This window comes from Physeter macrocephalus, chromosome 2 (genome assembly GCF_002837175.3).
Source record: "Physeter macrocephalus isolate SW-GA chromosome 2, ASM283717v5, whole genome shotgun sequence".
Lineage (NCBI taxonomy): Eukaryota > Metazoa > Chordata > Mammalia > Artiodactyla > Physeteridae > Physeter > Physeter macrocephalus.
This window is the reverse complement of record NC_041215.1, coordinates 123676146-123693205: the sequence shown is the minus strand read 5'-3', so window position 1 is coordinate 123693205 and position 17060 is coordinate 123676146. Positions and strand designations below refer to the sequence as shown.

The window sequence follows — 17060 nt, the reverse complement described above, 5'->3', positions numbered from 1 at the left end:
GGGGAAGACCTCAGGAATCAGGGTCAGTTAGCATCTACTCACTGTACTGTACAATCATTGGCCCAAGGTAGGGGGAATCTAATATATACAAAGCGTGTTCAACTGAACCTTGGTTCAAGTGAGGTGATGTAACAAGACAGCAACGGTACATTTCTTGGATGTTTAGTGTATACCAAGGACTGTATTGTGGATTCCACCAAAATATTTTTAAATGTAAGCCTCATATAGCCGCAGCATCAATGAAGCAGCCCTACCACTCCTAACATTCTTTTTATAAGAGGGAAAATAGCAGCTTAGGGAGGTTAAGTGAATTGCCCAAACTACACGGAGGTGTAAGTGGCTGACCTGTCTAAATTCAAGGTCCATTCTCAAAGCCCATGGCCCTACACCATCTCCCCGACGTGATACATGGAGGAACTGTCGCGGACGGGAGCAATGCAGAGGAATTCCTACTACAAGTGTTCACCTTGATTGAGCAGCCATTATGCATGTGCCCATGAAGAGGGCACCTTGCAATGACAAACTTCATATCCCGGAAGTCTTTTGCCAGAGACAGATATAGCACAGGAGGGACTCTACGCCTTAGCTCACCTACCACTTCTCTTGACGTTTCATAATGACAGAGCGATCCTAATTATTTGTGCACCTAATGATGTAGCTTCAAATAGATGAAGCAGGAATTGATAAAACCTGACCCGGACAGTAGGGACAAGAATATTTGCCTTTAAGTAATACATTAAGCTAAGCTAGACATTTTCTTTTTATGTCTGGGCTATGTGTTATACTAAAAAATATTTTTGAAAAGAAAAATATATCAATGGGGAGGAGGACAAAGACTTAAAGCCTGGCACAGAGTAAGTGCTCAACAAATGCCAGCTGTTACTATTGGTTTAAGGAGTGCCGTTACCTCTTCTTCTTTATTATGTGCTACAGTCTCTAATCTACTACTAACTTTGGTCCTCCAAGCTCCCATCCATTCTCACCTTTATTAAAAAGAGCTTTAGGGCTTCCCTGGTGGTGCAGTGGTTGGGGGTACGCCTGCCGGTGCGGGGGGCGAGGGTTCGTGCCCCGGTCCGGGAGGGTCCCGCGTGCCGCGGAGCGGCTGGGGCCGTGGGCCGTGGCCGCTGGGCCTGCGCATCCGGAGCCTGTGCTCCGCGGCGGGAGAGGCCACGGCAGTGGGAGGCCCGCGTACCGCAAAAAAACAAACAAACAAAAAAATAGCTTTGTCCCCAAACAATCCATCATGGTATCTGAGTAAGAGCGCCTTGATCTATTACTGCTTTATAGGTATGGATGTAGGTATAGATTGGGGTTGGGTTTTTTTGGGCAAAAACAGAGCACATGTTTATATTTCTAGAAATAATTAATTTCCCAGTATAGATTTAACCCAAATACTGAATTGAACCCATCAGAGGACTGACTTGCTCTCTCCAGGGTGGGTTAAAGGTTAAAAGTGTGTGAAAGGTTAAGGAAGCATGTGCCCTCCACCGTTCAGTGGGGTGTTTTCTTGCATTCTGGAAGTTTCCACGAGTCTAGAAGTGAGGCCAAAAGAGTGTCCTCTGCCCTCATTCCTACCAAGATCACTCTATTTTGATTTACCTGCTTCCCTCTACTCAGGTCTGTGCGCTGACAATGTACCCGTTAATTAATTTTATTTTATTAAAATGTGCAAAACATTTACAAGAAACATAAACAGGTCTCATTATTCTCTACCCCAAGTTGGATCAGGTGAGCTATGATGGAGCAAGGGAGGGAGGGCATAGGTACTGAGTAGTAACTGTCTCGCATGGGCAACCTTATTTACTCCTCCTTGCAATGCTCACGGTACAGAGTTCTGTCCCCATTTTGCAGTTGTGGAAACTGAGGCTCAGGGAGTTTGAGTGTCCAAAGGACTTGAACCTGGATCTGCCTAATCCTTAAACCCAGGCACATTTTTTTTTTTTAGAAAACCAAACTATCCCCAGCTAATGGTCCTAACACCATAAACATGTGTTTATTACAAGTACATAAGCAGGTTCATAAGCATAAAGAATCAGGCACATGAAAGGTTTTATTCTCTTTACTATAAAGGTGGAGAAACTAAGACCAAAAGCAAATTGACTTAATTTCAATCACAGAGTGAGTCAAGAGTAGGTCCAGAAACAAAGTCCCCCGGCTACTAATTCAATGGTCCACTCACCCAACCACATTCCTCTAGGTGAATACACACTGCATATCTCTAACATTCATTACGTGTTTTGCATGTACAGTGGTTAAGACGTGGATGGGAAATTGGACTCCTTATGTTGGAATGTGCCACCAACCAGCTTCCTGACCTGGGGCGAGGTCTTTTACTTCTTGAGCCTCGATTCCTTTACCTGTGAAATGGGCTAATAACAGCACCACTCTCCAAGGACTGTTGGGGGAATAAACAGAGAGATGTTACACTGCCTGGCACAGAGCAAGCGCTTGACAAATGGGAGCCATTTTTATAATAACTGTGTTTACTAGGATACATTTGGAGAATGCAAAAAGTAGAAGCAGACAAGATAACACTCATATTTCTGTCACCCAACAAAAACTACTGTTAAATTTTCCCGTCTTTTTTTTTTTCCATCAAACAGGTTATGTTTTTTTAACACAGTTGATCACACATATTTTTTATTCTGTATTTGATCACTTACGATTATCTCATCTTAGCTGCTTTAATTTGGCATTAAAACCTCTCCATAAGTGTTATTTTTAATGACTGAGCAACATTCCATTGGTTGTCAGTACTAATTCAAATTCTTTGGTTTTTGAATATTTGGGCTTCTAACAACTTTTCTCTAATAACATAATCTTGCATAAAGATTCCATTTCATATCACAAACAACACCAAAATAGTTTTTTAATCCCTTGATCCTAAATTGGATTGAAAGCAGAAAACACTAGGTGACTAGATCACCTCTATTTTCTATTTTTATCCCACTAAGCAATCCAAGGTAACACGATTCTCCTAAACTGGAGGTCAAACAGAAGAGAAAGTTAAAAAAAATTTACTCCAAAACATCGTGCAGCTCTCAAAACTAATGTTGATACTTTAAAAAAAAAATTGTTTAGATTCACAAACCAAGTTGCACTGAAGGCCTAAATTTCAGCTGCCTTTTTTTTTTATTAGAAAAATTATTTATTTCTTCTCCTCTCATACATCTTATTGTTCAGGAAACAGTCTTACATACATATCTGAAATGATGTACTGTCACACACACTGTTTAAAGGCAAAGCACCACAGGTAAAGCTGATCAGCTGTCCAGAGTTCTCAGCTTATGGGATCTCACTTCCTGATTTTACATTCATTTCTGAAGGTCAGAAATGTCATCTCCAAAAAATGTTAAGGGGGTTGTAAAAAATAATCATTTTATCCAATATTATAGTTGTAGAAATGAAGTATATTTTCTTTAAGAAATAAAAAAGGAAGAAAATGCCACTTAACATCGTTGGTATGTCAGTATAGGCCAGCAGGAAAAAATACTGATAAGCTTGTCTCTTTGATACCAAGAAGACATTCTAGTCCAAGCTATAATACGCTTCCTATGTTTTCACTAGATGTTTCTTTTCTGCTGCTTTTCATCCTTTTCCATATTTCATATCAGAGGACTGGTACAGCCTTGAAAACTTCATTAACAGGAGCGAATTCAGTATCCACTGATTTCTTCTCAAAAGGCACTCTAACCCATCAGATAGCCCGGCAGTTTCATTCTCATAAATACTCTAGCCATGAAAAAACTCAGTAGGACACAGACGAATCCAATTTAAAGAAGGAGAAATCTAATGAGTTTGGGAATGTTTGGTGCATTGGATGGGTCCAGGATTATGAAACCTAAACCTCCCATTGTAAACAAGAAGCTGGATGGGAGTCCTTCCATAATATATTGTCCATTTACTCTGTAGGCCAAGAAAGCTACTGGTCTCTGATACCCATGTTCATCAGTCACGGAGCCGACACTTGGAGGTTCGACAATAACATCATAAATGATTCCTCCCGCGATGAGGAAGTAAGACACCACGACCAGAGCGTACATCGTCATGGCCGACAGCATGTGCACCGAGGGCGGCTTCTTCAGCTTCAGGTTGGGACATTCGAGCACTAAGAACGGGACTGGGTACAAACTCTCCATGTTGGTGGCGGCAGGGGCAGCTGTCGCCTGCCAGCCCCACGCACCACCCAGGAACAGCTCTTCCTTTTTTTTTTTTTTTTCTTTGGTTGCATCACAGTGTTGTGGGAATCTTAATTCCCCAACCGGGGATGGAACCGGGCCCCCTGCAGTGGAAGCGCAGAGTCCTAACCACTGGACCGCCAGGTAATTCCCCTAAATTTCAGCTTCCTTGACTTGGGTACATTCTGGATAAGAAACCACAAGTCAGTCCCCAACCACTTATACTCTATTTTTACTTAACTGCCATAGATTCTACTTTCTCTACATCATTGAGGAAGCTGCCTCCCGCTATTCTTTTTTTTTTGAGGTGAAATTCACATAACATAAATTAGCCATTTTAAAGAAAACAATCCAGTTGCATTTAGTACATTGACATTGTTGTGCAACTCCCACTTTTATCTGGGTCCTAAACACTTGGATCATTCTGAAATAAAACTCTGTACCCATTAAACAGTTACTCCCTATTTCCCTTTCCCCTGTCCCTGGCAAGCACCAATCTGCATTCTTTGTTGACGGATTTACCTATTCTAGATATTTCATATAAATGTAATGATCCAATATGTAACCTTTTGTAGGCTTTCACTTACCATCAAGTTTTTGAGATTCAGCCATGTTGTAACGTATATCAGTACTTCATGCCTTTTTATGGCTGCATAATATTCCCATGTATGGATAGATCACAACTTGTTTAGCCATGTTTATCTGTTGATGCACAATGTGGGTTGTCTCCACTTTTTGGCTACTGTGAACAGTGCAGCAATGCCCCACTCCTTTTTCTTTTTTTTTTTTTTGTGTGGTATGCGGGCCTCCCCCTGCCGCGGCCTCTCCCGTTGCGGAGCACAGGCTCCGGACGCGCAGGCCCAGCGGCCATGGCTCACGGGTCCAGCCGCTCCGCGGCACGCGGGATCCTCCCGGACCGGGGCGCGAACCCGGTTCCCCTGCATCGGCAGGCGGACGCGCAACCACTGCGCCACCAGGGAAGCCCGCCCCACTCCTTTAACAGGACTGAAAGTCAGAAAGGCTCAGCTAAAGTTTATGCATCGTCACTAAGTTTACCATCATCAGTAAAGGGACAAAATGATATTTGCCTCTTCTTATGATCAAATGGGAAATACACCCCATCACCTTTGTGACCTTGTTGCCAAAAATGTCTAACCTGACTCTAATCATGAGAACATAATTAGGCAAGTCCAGACTAGGGGACGTCCTCCAAGATAATTAGCTGGCGTTGTTTTAAAAATATCAGTGTTATAAAAGATGAAAAAACAAATAAAGTGTAGGAACAGGTCTAGTTTTAAAGGAAAATTTGAAGACAGTTAGGGAAATTTGAATATGAGCCATGTATTAAATAAGATTATTGTTTCAATGATACATTTCTTGGGTGTGCTAATGGAATTGCAATTATGCACAAAATCCTTGTTTTCAGAAAACACATTCTACAGTATTGAGGAATGAACTGCAATGATTTTTACAACTTAATTTCTTACTTTCAAATGGTTCAAAAGCAACACTAACAACAAACTGTGTGTGTGTCTATAGAAACAGAGAAAACAAACACTGAAAAATCCTAAGAGTTGGTGAATCTAGGTAAAAAGAATGCATACTGAACTATTCTTTAAATACTTCTAAATTTCCAAAATTAAAAGACAGGGGAGGGGGCTTCCCTGGTGGCGCAGTGGTTGAGAATCCGCCTGCCAATGCAGGGGACACGGATTCGAGCCCTGGTTCTGGAAGACCCCACGTGCCGCGGAGCAACTAAGCCCGTGCACCGCAACTACTAAGCCCACGTGCCACAACTACTGAGCCTGCACTGTAGAGCCTATGAGCCACAACTACTGAAGCCCACGCACCTAGAGCCCATGCTCCGCAACAAGAGAAACCACCGCCATGAGAAGCCCGTGCACTGCAACAAAGAGTAGCCCCCGCTCGCTGCAACCAGAGAAAGCCCGTGGGCAGGAACGAAGACCCAATGCAGCCAAAAAATAAATTAAATAAATATATTTTTAAAAATAAAATAAAATAAAGAAAAAATATGGGGAAATGTATGAATTATACATGTAATTGATAAAAATGCAATAAGTTAAGCACTGCTATTTGACTGGGAACAAGTTGGGACCTCACAGAGAGCCCTACATTTGCAGCAAAGTCTTCACCTCCGATCTCATACATACAGAGGGAATAATCGATCCATTGACCCACTTTTAGCTTCAAAGCTGCCTTCAGGTATGCCTAGCTTTATAGAAAGAAGTGTTCCAGCAAAATCAGGGATATAAATTTCCTTTTTTCATGAACTAAAGCCTTTTGGCAAGGAGTGGTGGCCAGGCCTACAGCTTTTGGGTGGTGGAAGGTCCTTCAGTGCTTATGTGGACTTTTCCTACCTCTGCTGCCTCCATCCGTTCTGGCTTCAAGGGATTCAACCTGAACACTTAAAATACAAGAGAGTACAAATGAAAATGTATTGTAGTGTTTGACCCATGGCAAATGCTCCATAGATGTTAGCAGAATTTGAAAAGTAAATGAATCCTAACAACACACTTTGCCTTTGGCATTTCTTCAATCAAAGACCTGATGTACATAAGTTGAAAAACTCCTTTTTTAAGTTCTAGGTTTTAGTTTTCCTTCTTTATCAGCTTTTTTAAAATTTAATAAAGTATTATTTATAATATGGAAAAATAATTGGTTAGTGAAACTTAAATAAAATAACACAGAGAAAGCCATTAGAACAATGATGGTGCAGGAATTCCCTGACAGTCCAGTGGCTGGGACTCCATGCTTTCACTGCCAAGGGCTCAAGTTCCATCCCGCCAGCCACGTAGTGTGGCCAACTAAATAAATAAAAGGAGAATACTTAAAAACAAAAACGAAAACAATGATGGTATGATGGTGGAAGCAACTCTTTTGCCCCTTTCCTGTTTGCCTATTTCTGTTCCACTCTAACCTTACAAGAACCTAATTATAGGCATGAGATCACTAAGCAATTGAAACTAACTCCTGACTTACCCTCTCCTGAATGCATACCATGCTTTGCCCAACCTGCTGATTCTTTTCCTAGATAAAAAGAAGTAAAAATGAAGAATTAAGCAGTTAAAAAATGACTAGCTCTCTACCCCCAATAGTCCCCCAAGCAATCCTGCAGACAGATCACACGGGCAAGATAACATCTGAAGAGAGTCAGCCAGTGTGCACTCAATGGAGAAAGATGTAGAACCCAACCTCCTGCCTTGATGATTCACTGAGATTCTTCCTCCCTCCCCCATTTTTTCTTTTAAAGACTATCATGGCTGAGCAGAATCTTCAGAGCTGGTCTCTGGACATGAGTCCACCTTCTCCCCAGACTGCCGGCTTTTCTGATAAAAACACCTTTCCTTTCTACTGACACTTGCCTCTTGAATTATTGGCTTACGAGCAGCGAGCAGCCAAACCTCGGTTTGGTAACAATGGCATATAGGAAACTCTCAATAAATGTTAGCTATCAGCCACCACTGACTGCTTGAGACCTTTAAAAACACCAGTTTCATATGGCTCAACCCAATGTACTATTTATTTTCTAGCGCATATATTATTTTAATAAATTTTTTTAAATAGGTAGTAAACAAGAGGAAAGGAATATGCCAAAACATTTAACAATAGTTATCTCTGGATGGGAATATGGACTTTTTTCTAGTCTCTTCTAAAAGCTCTTCTACAGTTTCCAATTTTTCTAATAACTAGCATGAACTACCTTATAATCAAAATTTATTTTAAAAAGATAAATAAAATGGTTCCACTAAAGGGAAAAAAAAAGAACCTAAACACTGCAGAACAAATCTACTTATGTAAGAATATTCTCGGGCTTCCCTGGTGGCGCAGTGGTTGAGAGTCCGCCTGCCGATGCAGGGGACACGGGTTCATGCCCCGGTCCGGGAAGATCCCACATGCCGTGGAGCGGCTGGGCCCGTGAGCCATGGCCGCTGAGCCTGTGCGTCCGGAGCCTACGCTCCACAACGGGAGAGGCCACAACAGTGAGAGGCCCGCGTACCGCAAAAACAAAACAAACAAAACAACAACAAAAAAAAACAAACAAAAAAAAAGAATATTCTCATCTTTAACATGATTCTATTAAATCTGATGAGCAAACTCCATCAGAAAAACATTGTGAAACTAGTGGAAGTTAACTTACTTGCGTTAAGTAGTGACCAGTGACCAATTAAGAAATAATTTAAAATATTTAACTTGTATGTGTATCCTTTCCACTTGTATCCAAGAAGTTTTCATTTTTCCCCCTAGGAAAACTGTTTCTATACTTATTTTAGCCATTTAACATAGTATGGAGAAAGAAAACAACTGAGAGGCAAGCAAAATCCTTTAGCACATCACATTCTTTTCCTTTTTATTCCTGAGGCATTGTATTTCAAAACATCAATCAGTGTCATCTGCTGGTATAAGAATGTAAGTATAACATTCCTCTAATTTTTAAAATTCCTGTTTTAAGAAAACTTGCCTCCCAGAGTTTCTTAGGATGAGGATGGGGCTAAAAGACAAATCTCAGAACACGTTGCAGAATTTTTCAGCCTAGTATTCCTCATATGTGGGTCTGTCTGCTCCATACCGCCTTTAAAAAGTATTGCCGTACAAGGATCTGCATTTTTCTTGTTTAAAAGTGAATTCATTATTGGACCTATCTCTTTGCCTAATGAAGTCAAATAAATTATAACAAGGATCCAGTTGAAACCAGTCCCATTTTCATACTATTTCAGAAAGCTTTACAAGCTGAAGGACGAAAGAAGCACAAATACTTTGTACACCTACAAACTGAAAAACCACATAAATAATCCATGATAAAAGAGGCACAATAGTGTTTATGCAAGTCCAGGAACCTGGTATGAATCACTAGAGTGAATGTTAAAATGTGCTCCCTCAAAATTTTCCAGATTAAGGGAGACTAAAAAGATGTAACTACATACAACACGTGGATTCCTTTGCTATGAAGGACATCAGCAGGACAATCGCTGAAATATGAAGAGGGCCTCTGGATTAGGTCATAGTACAGCAACACTGTTATTTTTCTGATTTGGATAATTGTACTGTGGTTATGTAAAGAGATATATATTAGGAAATATGTGCGGAAGTACTTAAGGATAAAGGGAGACCATGTCTGCAACTTACTCTTAAAGAGTTCAGATGAGGATGATGATGATATACATGTGTGAGAGAGAAAGATAAAGGAAACATGGTAAAATGTTAACATTTGGGGAATTTGATGAAGAAATATAGAAAATTACAAAAAAATCTTATAATTATTATTTCTGAAGTTACTTCAAAATAAAAAGTGAAAACAATTTTACGGGCCCTCCTTGACACCCACAGAATCAAAATCTCTGGGGAATTTGCATTTTAACAAGCCCCCAGGTGATTCTTAGATATGCTCTACAGTTGAAAACTTCTGATATAAATAAAATCAACAGTGGAAGACTCAGCATTTTTTGACGTCAATTTTCTCCAAATTAAACTATAAACTAATCTCAATCAAAAAGCAATTCCAATGAAAACCCCAGCAGGCTTTTTAGTATAAACTGACAAACCAATTCTAAAATGCATATGAAAATGTAAAGAACCTATAATAGTCAAAACAACTCTGAAGAAAAGAACAAAGCTTGAGGGCTAACACTATCTGATTTCATGAATTATTATAAAGTCACAGTAATCAAAACAACATGGTAATGGCATCAAGACAGATAAACAGATTAATGGTACAGAATAATCCAGAAATGAATCCACACATATATGGACAACTGATTTTTGACAAAAGCACAAGCCCAATGCAGTAAAGAAAAAACAGCTTTTTTTTCCTTTTGAACACCAGAGCTGCAACAATTAAACACATGCCCCAAAAATGAACTTGGACCTTGTACTATATACAAAAATGAACCCAAAATGGATCATAGATCTATATGTAAAACCTAAAAGTATAAAACTTGAAGAAAACGTAGAAAATCTTTGTGAACTGGGATTAAGCAAAGATTTCTTAGATATAACACCAAAAACACAATCCATAGAGAAAATATGGATAAGTTAGACTTCACCAAAATTTAAAATTTCTGCTCTGCAGATACACAAAAGATAACTCATAGACTGGAAGAAAAAAATCTATGCAAAGTGTATGGCTGATAAAGGACGTGTATCCAGAAGAACACAAACTCTCAAAACTCAATAACAGGAAAGCAAGCAACCCAATCAAAAATGGGCAAAAGATTTAAACAGGTACTTCAACCAAGAAAACATACGGGGACTTCCCTGGTGGCACAGTGGTTAGGAATCCGCCTGCCAAGGCAGGGGCCATGGGTTCGAGCCCTGGTCTTGCAAGATCCCACATGCCGCAGAGCAACTAAGCCCATGCACCACAACTCCTGAGCCCGCGTGCCACAACTACTGAAGCCTGCGTGCCTAGAGCCCATGCTCCGTAACAAGAGAAGCCACCACAATGAGAAGCCCGCACACCACAACAAAGAGTAGCCCCCGCTCGCCACAACTAGAGAAATGCCGTGCGCAGCAACAAAGACCCAACACAGCCAAAAATAAATGAATAAAACAAATAAATTTATATTAAAAAAAATGAAATAAGACTAAATTAAAAGATTATTACCAAAAAAAGAAAACATACAAATGGCAAACAAGCACATGAAAAGATGTTCAACATCATTAGACATCAGGGAAATGTGAACGAAAGCTACAATGAGAGACGCCACTACACACCTGTTAAAGTTGCAAAGGTTAAAAGGACTGCCTATATCAAATGATGGCAAGGATACGGAGCAACTGGAACTCTCATACGGTGCTGGTGGGAATGTAAACTGGTACAACAACTTGGAAAGAAAGTTTGGCAATTTCTTAAACAGTTAAACCTGCTCCTACCGTAACGTGATCAACCATTCCATTCTTAGGTTTACCCAAGAATAAAGAAAGTATACATTCATTAAGACTTGTAGGTAGAGGTTCACGGCAGTATTATCAATAATAGCTACAACCCAAATATTCATCAATAGATGAATGAACAAACAAACTGCAATATATTCACTCACTAGAATATCACTTTGAAACAAAAAAGCTATGAACTACTTAATACACATACAAAAAGAAAGAATCTCAAAATAATTATATTCAGTGAAAGAAGCCAGACCAAAAAAAAAAAAAAAAAGAGTATATATGCTGTGTCTCCATTTATATAAAACACTAGAAAATGCAAACTAGTATTATGAATGACAGCAACCACATTAAGTGGATGCTTGTAGATGGGGGAAGGAGGGGTTACAAAAGGGATATGAGAAACTTTTGGGGATGATGGCTATATTCACTATCTTAATTGCGGCAATATTTTTTTCGGGTGTGCATATGTGACAACTTAAACTGTACACATTAAATATGTGCAGTGGGAATTCCCTGACAGTCCAGTGGTTAGGACTCAGCGCTTTCACTGACAAAGGCCCTTGTTCAATCCCTGGTCGGGGGACTAAGATCCCACAAGCCGCACGGCACAGCCAAAAAATAAAATAAAATAAAATACGTGCAGTTAACTGTTTGACAGTGTCACAATAAGGCTGCTTCAATAAATAAGTAAATAAATAGACCCATTCAGTAAAAGATCACAGTCTCACCACATGGTCTTAGGTAAGATACATACCTCTTGAGCTTCAGCTTTCTCACCTAAAAAAAATAAATCTAATAATCCCTGCCACAAGGAGCTGTAGATAGAAGATGGTCAATAAATGTTGGCTCTCTCTTTTTCAGTTTTCCACTTTTCAGTTAGCAGGTTGGTAGCACACAAGCTAGTAAGTAATGTTTCAGTTTCTTGAATATTAAGATTGGAAGATAGGTGATCCAGCAATTCCACTTTTCCCAGCATTTACTGAAGGAAATGAAATCACTATCTGGAAGAGATATCAGCACCCCGCCATGATCACGGCAGCATTATTTACAAACAGTCAAGACGTGGAAACAACTAGTGTCCATCAACAGATGAATGGATACAGAAAATGTGATATATACTACATGTATGAAATGGAATATTATTCAGCCATGGAAAGGACATCCTGCCATTTGTAACAAGGTGGATAGCCCTTGAGGGCTTTACGCTACGTGAAATCAGTGAGGCAGAGAAGGACAAATACATAATCTTACATGTGTGGACAAACAAACAAAACAAAAGAACAAGCTCATAGATACAGAGAACAGATTGCTGGTTGCCAAGGGTGGAGGTATGGGTGGGGGGGGCCGGGGGAGGCAAAATGAGTAAAATTGATCAAAACGTAAAAACTTCCAGTTATAAGATAAAGAAGTCCTGGGCATGTAATGTACAGCATGGTGACTATAGTTAACAATACTGTACTGCATATTTGAAAGTTGCTGAGAGTAAATCTTAAAGACCTCATCATCAGAGGAAAAAAAAGGTGCAACTATGTGTGGTAATGGATTTTAACTAAACTTACTGTGGAAATCATTTTGCAACAGACATATACCAGATCATTATGTTGCACATCTAAAAATAATACAATGTTATAAGATTGGAAGACAGGCCCTTAACATTTATCTCAAGGAAACAGTATTTGATTTCATGACTAAATGACACATTTTGCTTTTTTTAAAAAAAATATATATATATCCCAAGTGCTAATAGCTTAAACTCATTTCCTGATGGTGGAAAGAAAAATGCAATCCAAGATTTTGATTTAGAGACTTTAAAATACATAGTTAATAAAACTTCTCTTATCACCATTGGAAGGAGATACTACATCAACTCCTTACTTTAAAATAATTAAAATGGAAAGAAACAGGTAAGCGTTTATACTGCCTTTACTGTTAAGAATTGAATTGTAGGGTAATCAATGGCCCTAGATGATGAGGAAAAATTATTCCTGGCATAAATTCTGGTTAATATGTGAAGAATGAACGATAGAATATGAAAATTACCATTTTGTAGTCCCAAATAAAACAGTTAATTTGGTCAAGGATCATTAATGGAGACTAGGTGAAAGGTCAACGGTCAATAGGGAACTTTTATTTGCAGCATGTCAATTACCACACCTCACATTACTTCCTACCTGTACCCACTGACCACTCTCAGACACTAATAATGGGACAGCTAGACATTATGTGCCTTCTGACATAATGCAACATGAGCACACAGCAGCACCTCGGAAAAGGACTTGCAAAAAGGTTTCACCTAAATCTAATCAAACCTTTAGCTCCAACTTCCATTTTAGAAGAAATACAGGGAATTGAGGAACATGTTAACCCTACAAAATAGCAATCAGAGAACTCCTGAAGGTGACACATCTTGCAGGACAGATAACCTGGCTTCTTCAATGCTTCATTGACAAGAAAACAAATGGGGGAAAAACTGTTCTAAATTAAAAACTAAGTGCAACCCGGGGGGCTTTTTGGGATCCTGATTCAAGTAAGTCACACATAAAAGTGTATTTGGGGCTCAACTTTAGGAAATATGAATATTGACTTGGTTTAGATGATTTTAAGCAATTACTGTTAATTATGCTACACGGGACAATGTTACTATAATTATGTAAAACAATTTTATAATAGGCATACTAAAGTACTTGGGATTAAAATACAATGTGATTTGCTTTAAAATATTTTTGCAAAATAGGTAAAACTAATATAGCAAATTGTTAAAATAATTATAAATCCAAGTAATGGGTATATGGGAGTTTATACCCTTCTCTACTCTGCTGTATGTTTGGAATTTTTCATAATAAAATTTCCAAAATATATGATAACACAAAATAATATGCTCCTAGTAACACTAATGTCAATGCATGCAATAAGAGCATTTAAACGAATTGTCTGTCAAGCCACTGTAGTTTGATTCAAATTAGGACTGGTGAGCCATGTCTAAGTCATTAGTCCATTCACATGTGACACATAAGGCTCTACCACCCACCTTGTGACCCTGAGCAGTTACTACACCTCCAAGCTCTATCTTTGGAAAATGAGCACAGGGGTTAGCCCCTACCTCTAGGGTCGCTGTGGGGATTTACATACATGAGTTGATACAAACAGGGACATGTGGGGTGGACCACTTCCCTTTTGGGTGACAGAATGAAGACATTCAACCAGTACTTATTGTGTGCCTTCCATGCGCCAGGCACGTGCTGGGTACTCCCCCACTGAGCCTGTGAACTAGGATGTATCAGGGAGGAAGAAATTTTCCTCTACCCTCCTACATTCCTCTGGCTGATCTAAGAATTAAATTGACGTGAGACAGATTAATGGGAGAAAATCAAACAAAATTTTAATAATATGTATGCCTGGGGCAGACCCAGGAAAACTGAGTAACTTGCCAAAATGGCCAAAACCTTCCCCTTAAATACCATCCTCAGCTAAAGACAAAAAAGGATACTGAAGGTGGGTTGAGTCGGTTATGGGAGGTTATCAGGAAAAGCACAGTAAGGAAGAGTAAGGTTTTATGCAAATTTAAGTCCCTGCCTTCTTCACTGGTAGGTTTCTAGAGATTTGGTCATCATCCTCTTCCTGGTACAGCAAGGGAGACACCCTTACAAATAGAGATTTCCCTTATAAATGTAAATGTTTCTTACAAAAGGGTAACTCCCACTAGGTTTTCAGAGTTTTTCCCATGTCTGCTGCTTCTTAGAAAATAACCAGCTTAAAATAATTAATATACCAGAGAGATATATTTTGGAATGGCAAATTCTGCTCTCCTACAGACGGCAATAGAGACCTTTCGCAAGTAACCACAGACATACACAAATACAAGCAATGATAAGGGCCATGGAAGGAAAGGACAGTGGGCTATCAGAGATGTGCTGGCTGATGAGCAAGAAAGTCAGTCTCCAGGTTCAAGGCATTAAATTGGACAGCGTAGTGGTTAAAGCAGGAGCTCTGGGTAGAATATTTGGGTTTGCACCCAGCCCCTCCACCTCCTACTAACTGTGTGACCTTGAACAGTTCACTTCACCTCTTAGTTCCCTCATCTGTACAATGAGCGCAGGAAGACACAGTCCTTACCTCATAGGGCTGTTGTGAAGATTACATGGTTCATAGTGTATGGTGCTTAGAACTGTAGAGGTAGATGGCAAGTGCCAAGCTGTAGCTGGCAGAACAGTACCTGACACACATGAAGTGTGTGTCGATAAGTGTAGCTGTTACCTCAATGGTACTTTGGCCTAGAGCAAAACAAAGTGTAATGCTGTCTCAACAGTTTGGCCTAGGAGGACTTAACGAGTTAATTATTTGAATTTCCTTTTTTAGTAAACTCTAGCTATACTTGGAGAGATTATTAAAAAAAAAAAATCCGATGTGCAGGTTCCATTCTGAAACAAATGAATTCAAAATTCTAGGGATAGAGCCTGGGCATCTTATTTTTTAGAAATTCCTCCAGTGATCTTAATGTGCAGCCAGGGTTGAGAACCACTGATCCAGGCATTCAAAATGTAAAATGGTTTCAAAATTGTAAACCTCTACAGTGTAATGAATTTATTATTACTGTGGCCTGGACAGTGTACAACCCATGATCTTATAGCACACAAATGACTTTAGCCTTCTGAAGAGTTTAAGTTCCCAGTAATTCCTGTCCTCTTATACCCCCTCCATTTCCCTGACCCTCCCCATGCCCCCGCCAAGAGCAGAACAAACATCCAGAGAAAAAGCTCCCAGATAAGCCCCCTGCCCCGTCTAGTGACTGGCTCCTGTGCATTTCTACATGGGCTTAACTTGGGAACTGGCTAGAACACACTCTCCTGGGTCGAATTATTTACAGACAGAGGCCATCCAACCCAGCCTAACGTGTGGTGCAGTCTTCTTTGCAGCAAGGTAGCTTTCTGCATCCGGAAAATCTTAAACACGGAAAAACTAACACAGATATATTTGTTATGAGGGTGGGGATAAGGAAGGAATCAGGTTTCAAATCCTTGGGCATTGTTTTTCCATTTATGAATCGATAATTCAAGAAACGAGTTTATCTACTTTTGAGGGGCTTAAGTGCAATGTCCTATAGCTCGATTGGGTCGTGGTTACACTTGGATGTATACATTTGTCAAAACTCATCGAGTTAAAATCTGTGCCTTTTACTGCGGGTAAAGTACACCTCGAGTTTTAAAAACAGCACGGGAAAATAAAGTCGGCAATCGGTGGCTTGCTACAAGGTTCACGTGGAAAGCTGAATCAAAGAGGGGAGTCCTAAATTAGCCACAAACGCCCTCTGTGACCTGCCTGCTCTGGCTTACAAGGGAAGTAGTGGTGTCCGGGCGGGGGAGACGGAGCCCCAGACACCGCTGTGTTTCGTTCGCCCCGATCTTGCGCGGCCGGGAGTCCTTACCGAGCAGAAGGAAGGACAGGACCCACTGCAGCACCGCCGCCGTCTGCAGCCGCCGCGCCAGCGGGATGTTGAGCGGCGCAAACTCGACCTTCATGGCCCGGCCGGAGCGAGGACTGCGCCGAGCGCTGCCGCCTGGGACCTCGCTGCTCCGCGGCGCCTGCCGCGTGTGCGCTGCCGGCCGGCCCAGCGCCCGGCACCCCGGCGCAGAGGAGGCGGCGACCGCCCCGGAGTGAGCGCGGACTGGACTTAGTCTTGGGTGGGAGGGCGCGCCGGGGCTGAGGCTGGAGGCTGCCAATCACGCGCCCGGGCTCGGGAGCAGCTGCGGCGCCCGGGGCGCATTGGCTGGCGCGCCCGGGCGCGGATGAGAGCGCGCCGCGTGGGGCACAAGGGTGGACGAGAGGGGTCACCTGGCAGCCTGCCAGAGCTCGGCGACGCGGGCTCCTGCAACCTGGCCCAAGACCTGGGATCTCCACCGGGCTCTGACCATTGTTCAGCTGGTCGATTACTGTGCGCTAGGCTTCAGCATCCGCCTTTAAACCCACCTCTTCCTCCGAGGG

At 41.0% G+C, this 17060-nt stretch overlaps 2 protein-coding genes across 2 annotated transcripts in view; both read right to left on the bottom strand.

Moving 5' to 3' along the window:
- Positions 1 to 16693, bottom strand: part of MOGAT1 (monoacylglycerol O-acyltransferase 1) — a 34770-nt gene extending 18077 nt beyond the window's left edge. Inside the window, exon 1 of the mRNA XM_007108512.4 lies at positions 16504 to 16693. Within this exon, the coding sequence (XP_007108574.1) occupies positions 16504 to 16597 (94 nt within the window). The 5' untranslated portion in view covers positions 16598 to 16693. The remainder of the gene's footprint in view (positions 1 to 16503) is intronic.
- LOC129392741 (oligosaccharyltransferase complex subunit OSTC-like) lies at positions 8 to 6906 on the bottom strand. The gene has a single exon (XM_055090176.1). It carries the CDS (start codon positions 4137 to 4139, stop codon positions 3774 to 3776), a length of 366 nt encoding a protein of 121 aa, XP_054946151.1. The 5' UTR covers positions 4140 to 6906; the 3' UTR covers positions 8 to 3773.
- Positions 16694 to 17060: the final 367 nt, after the last annotated feature.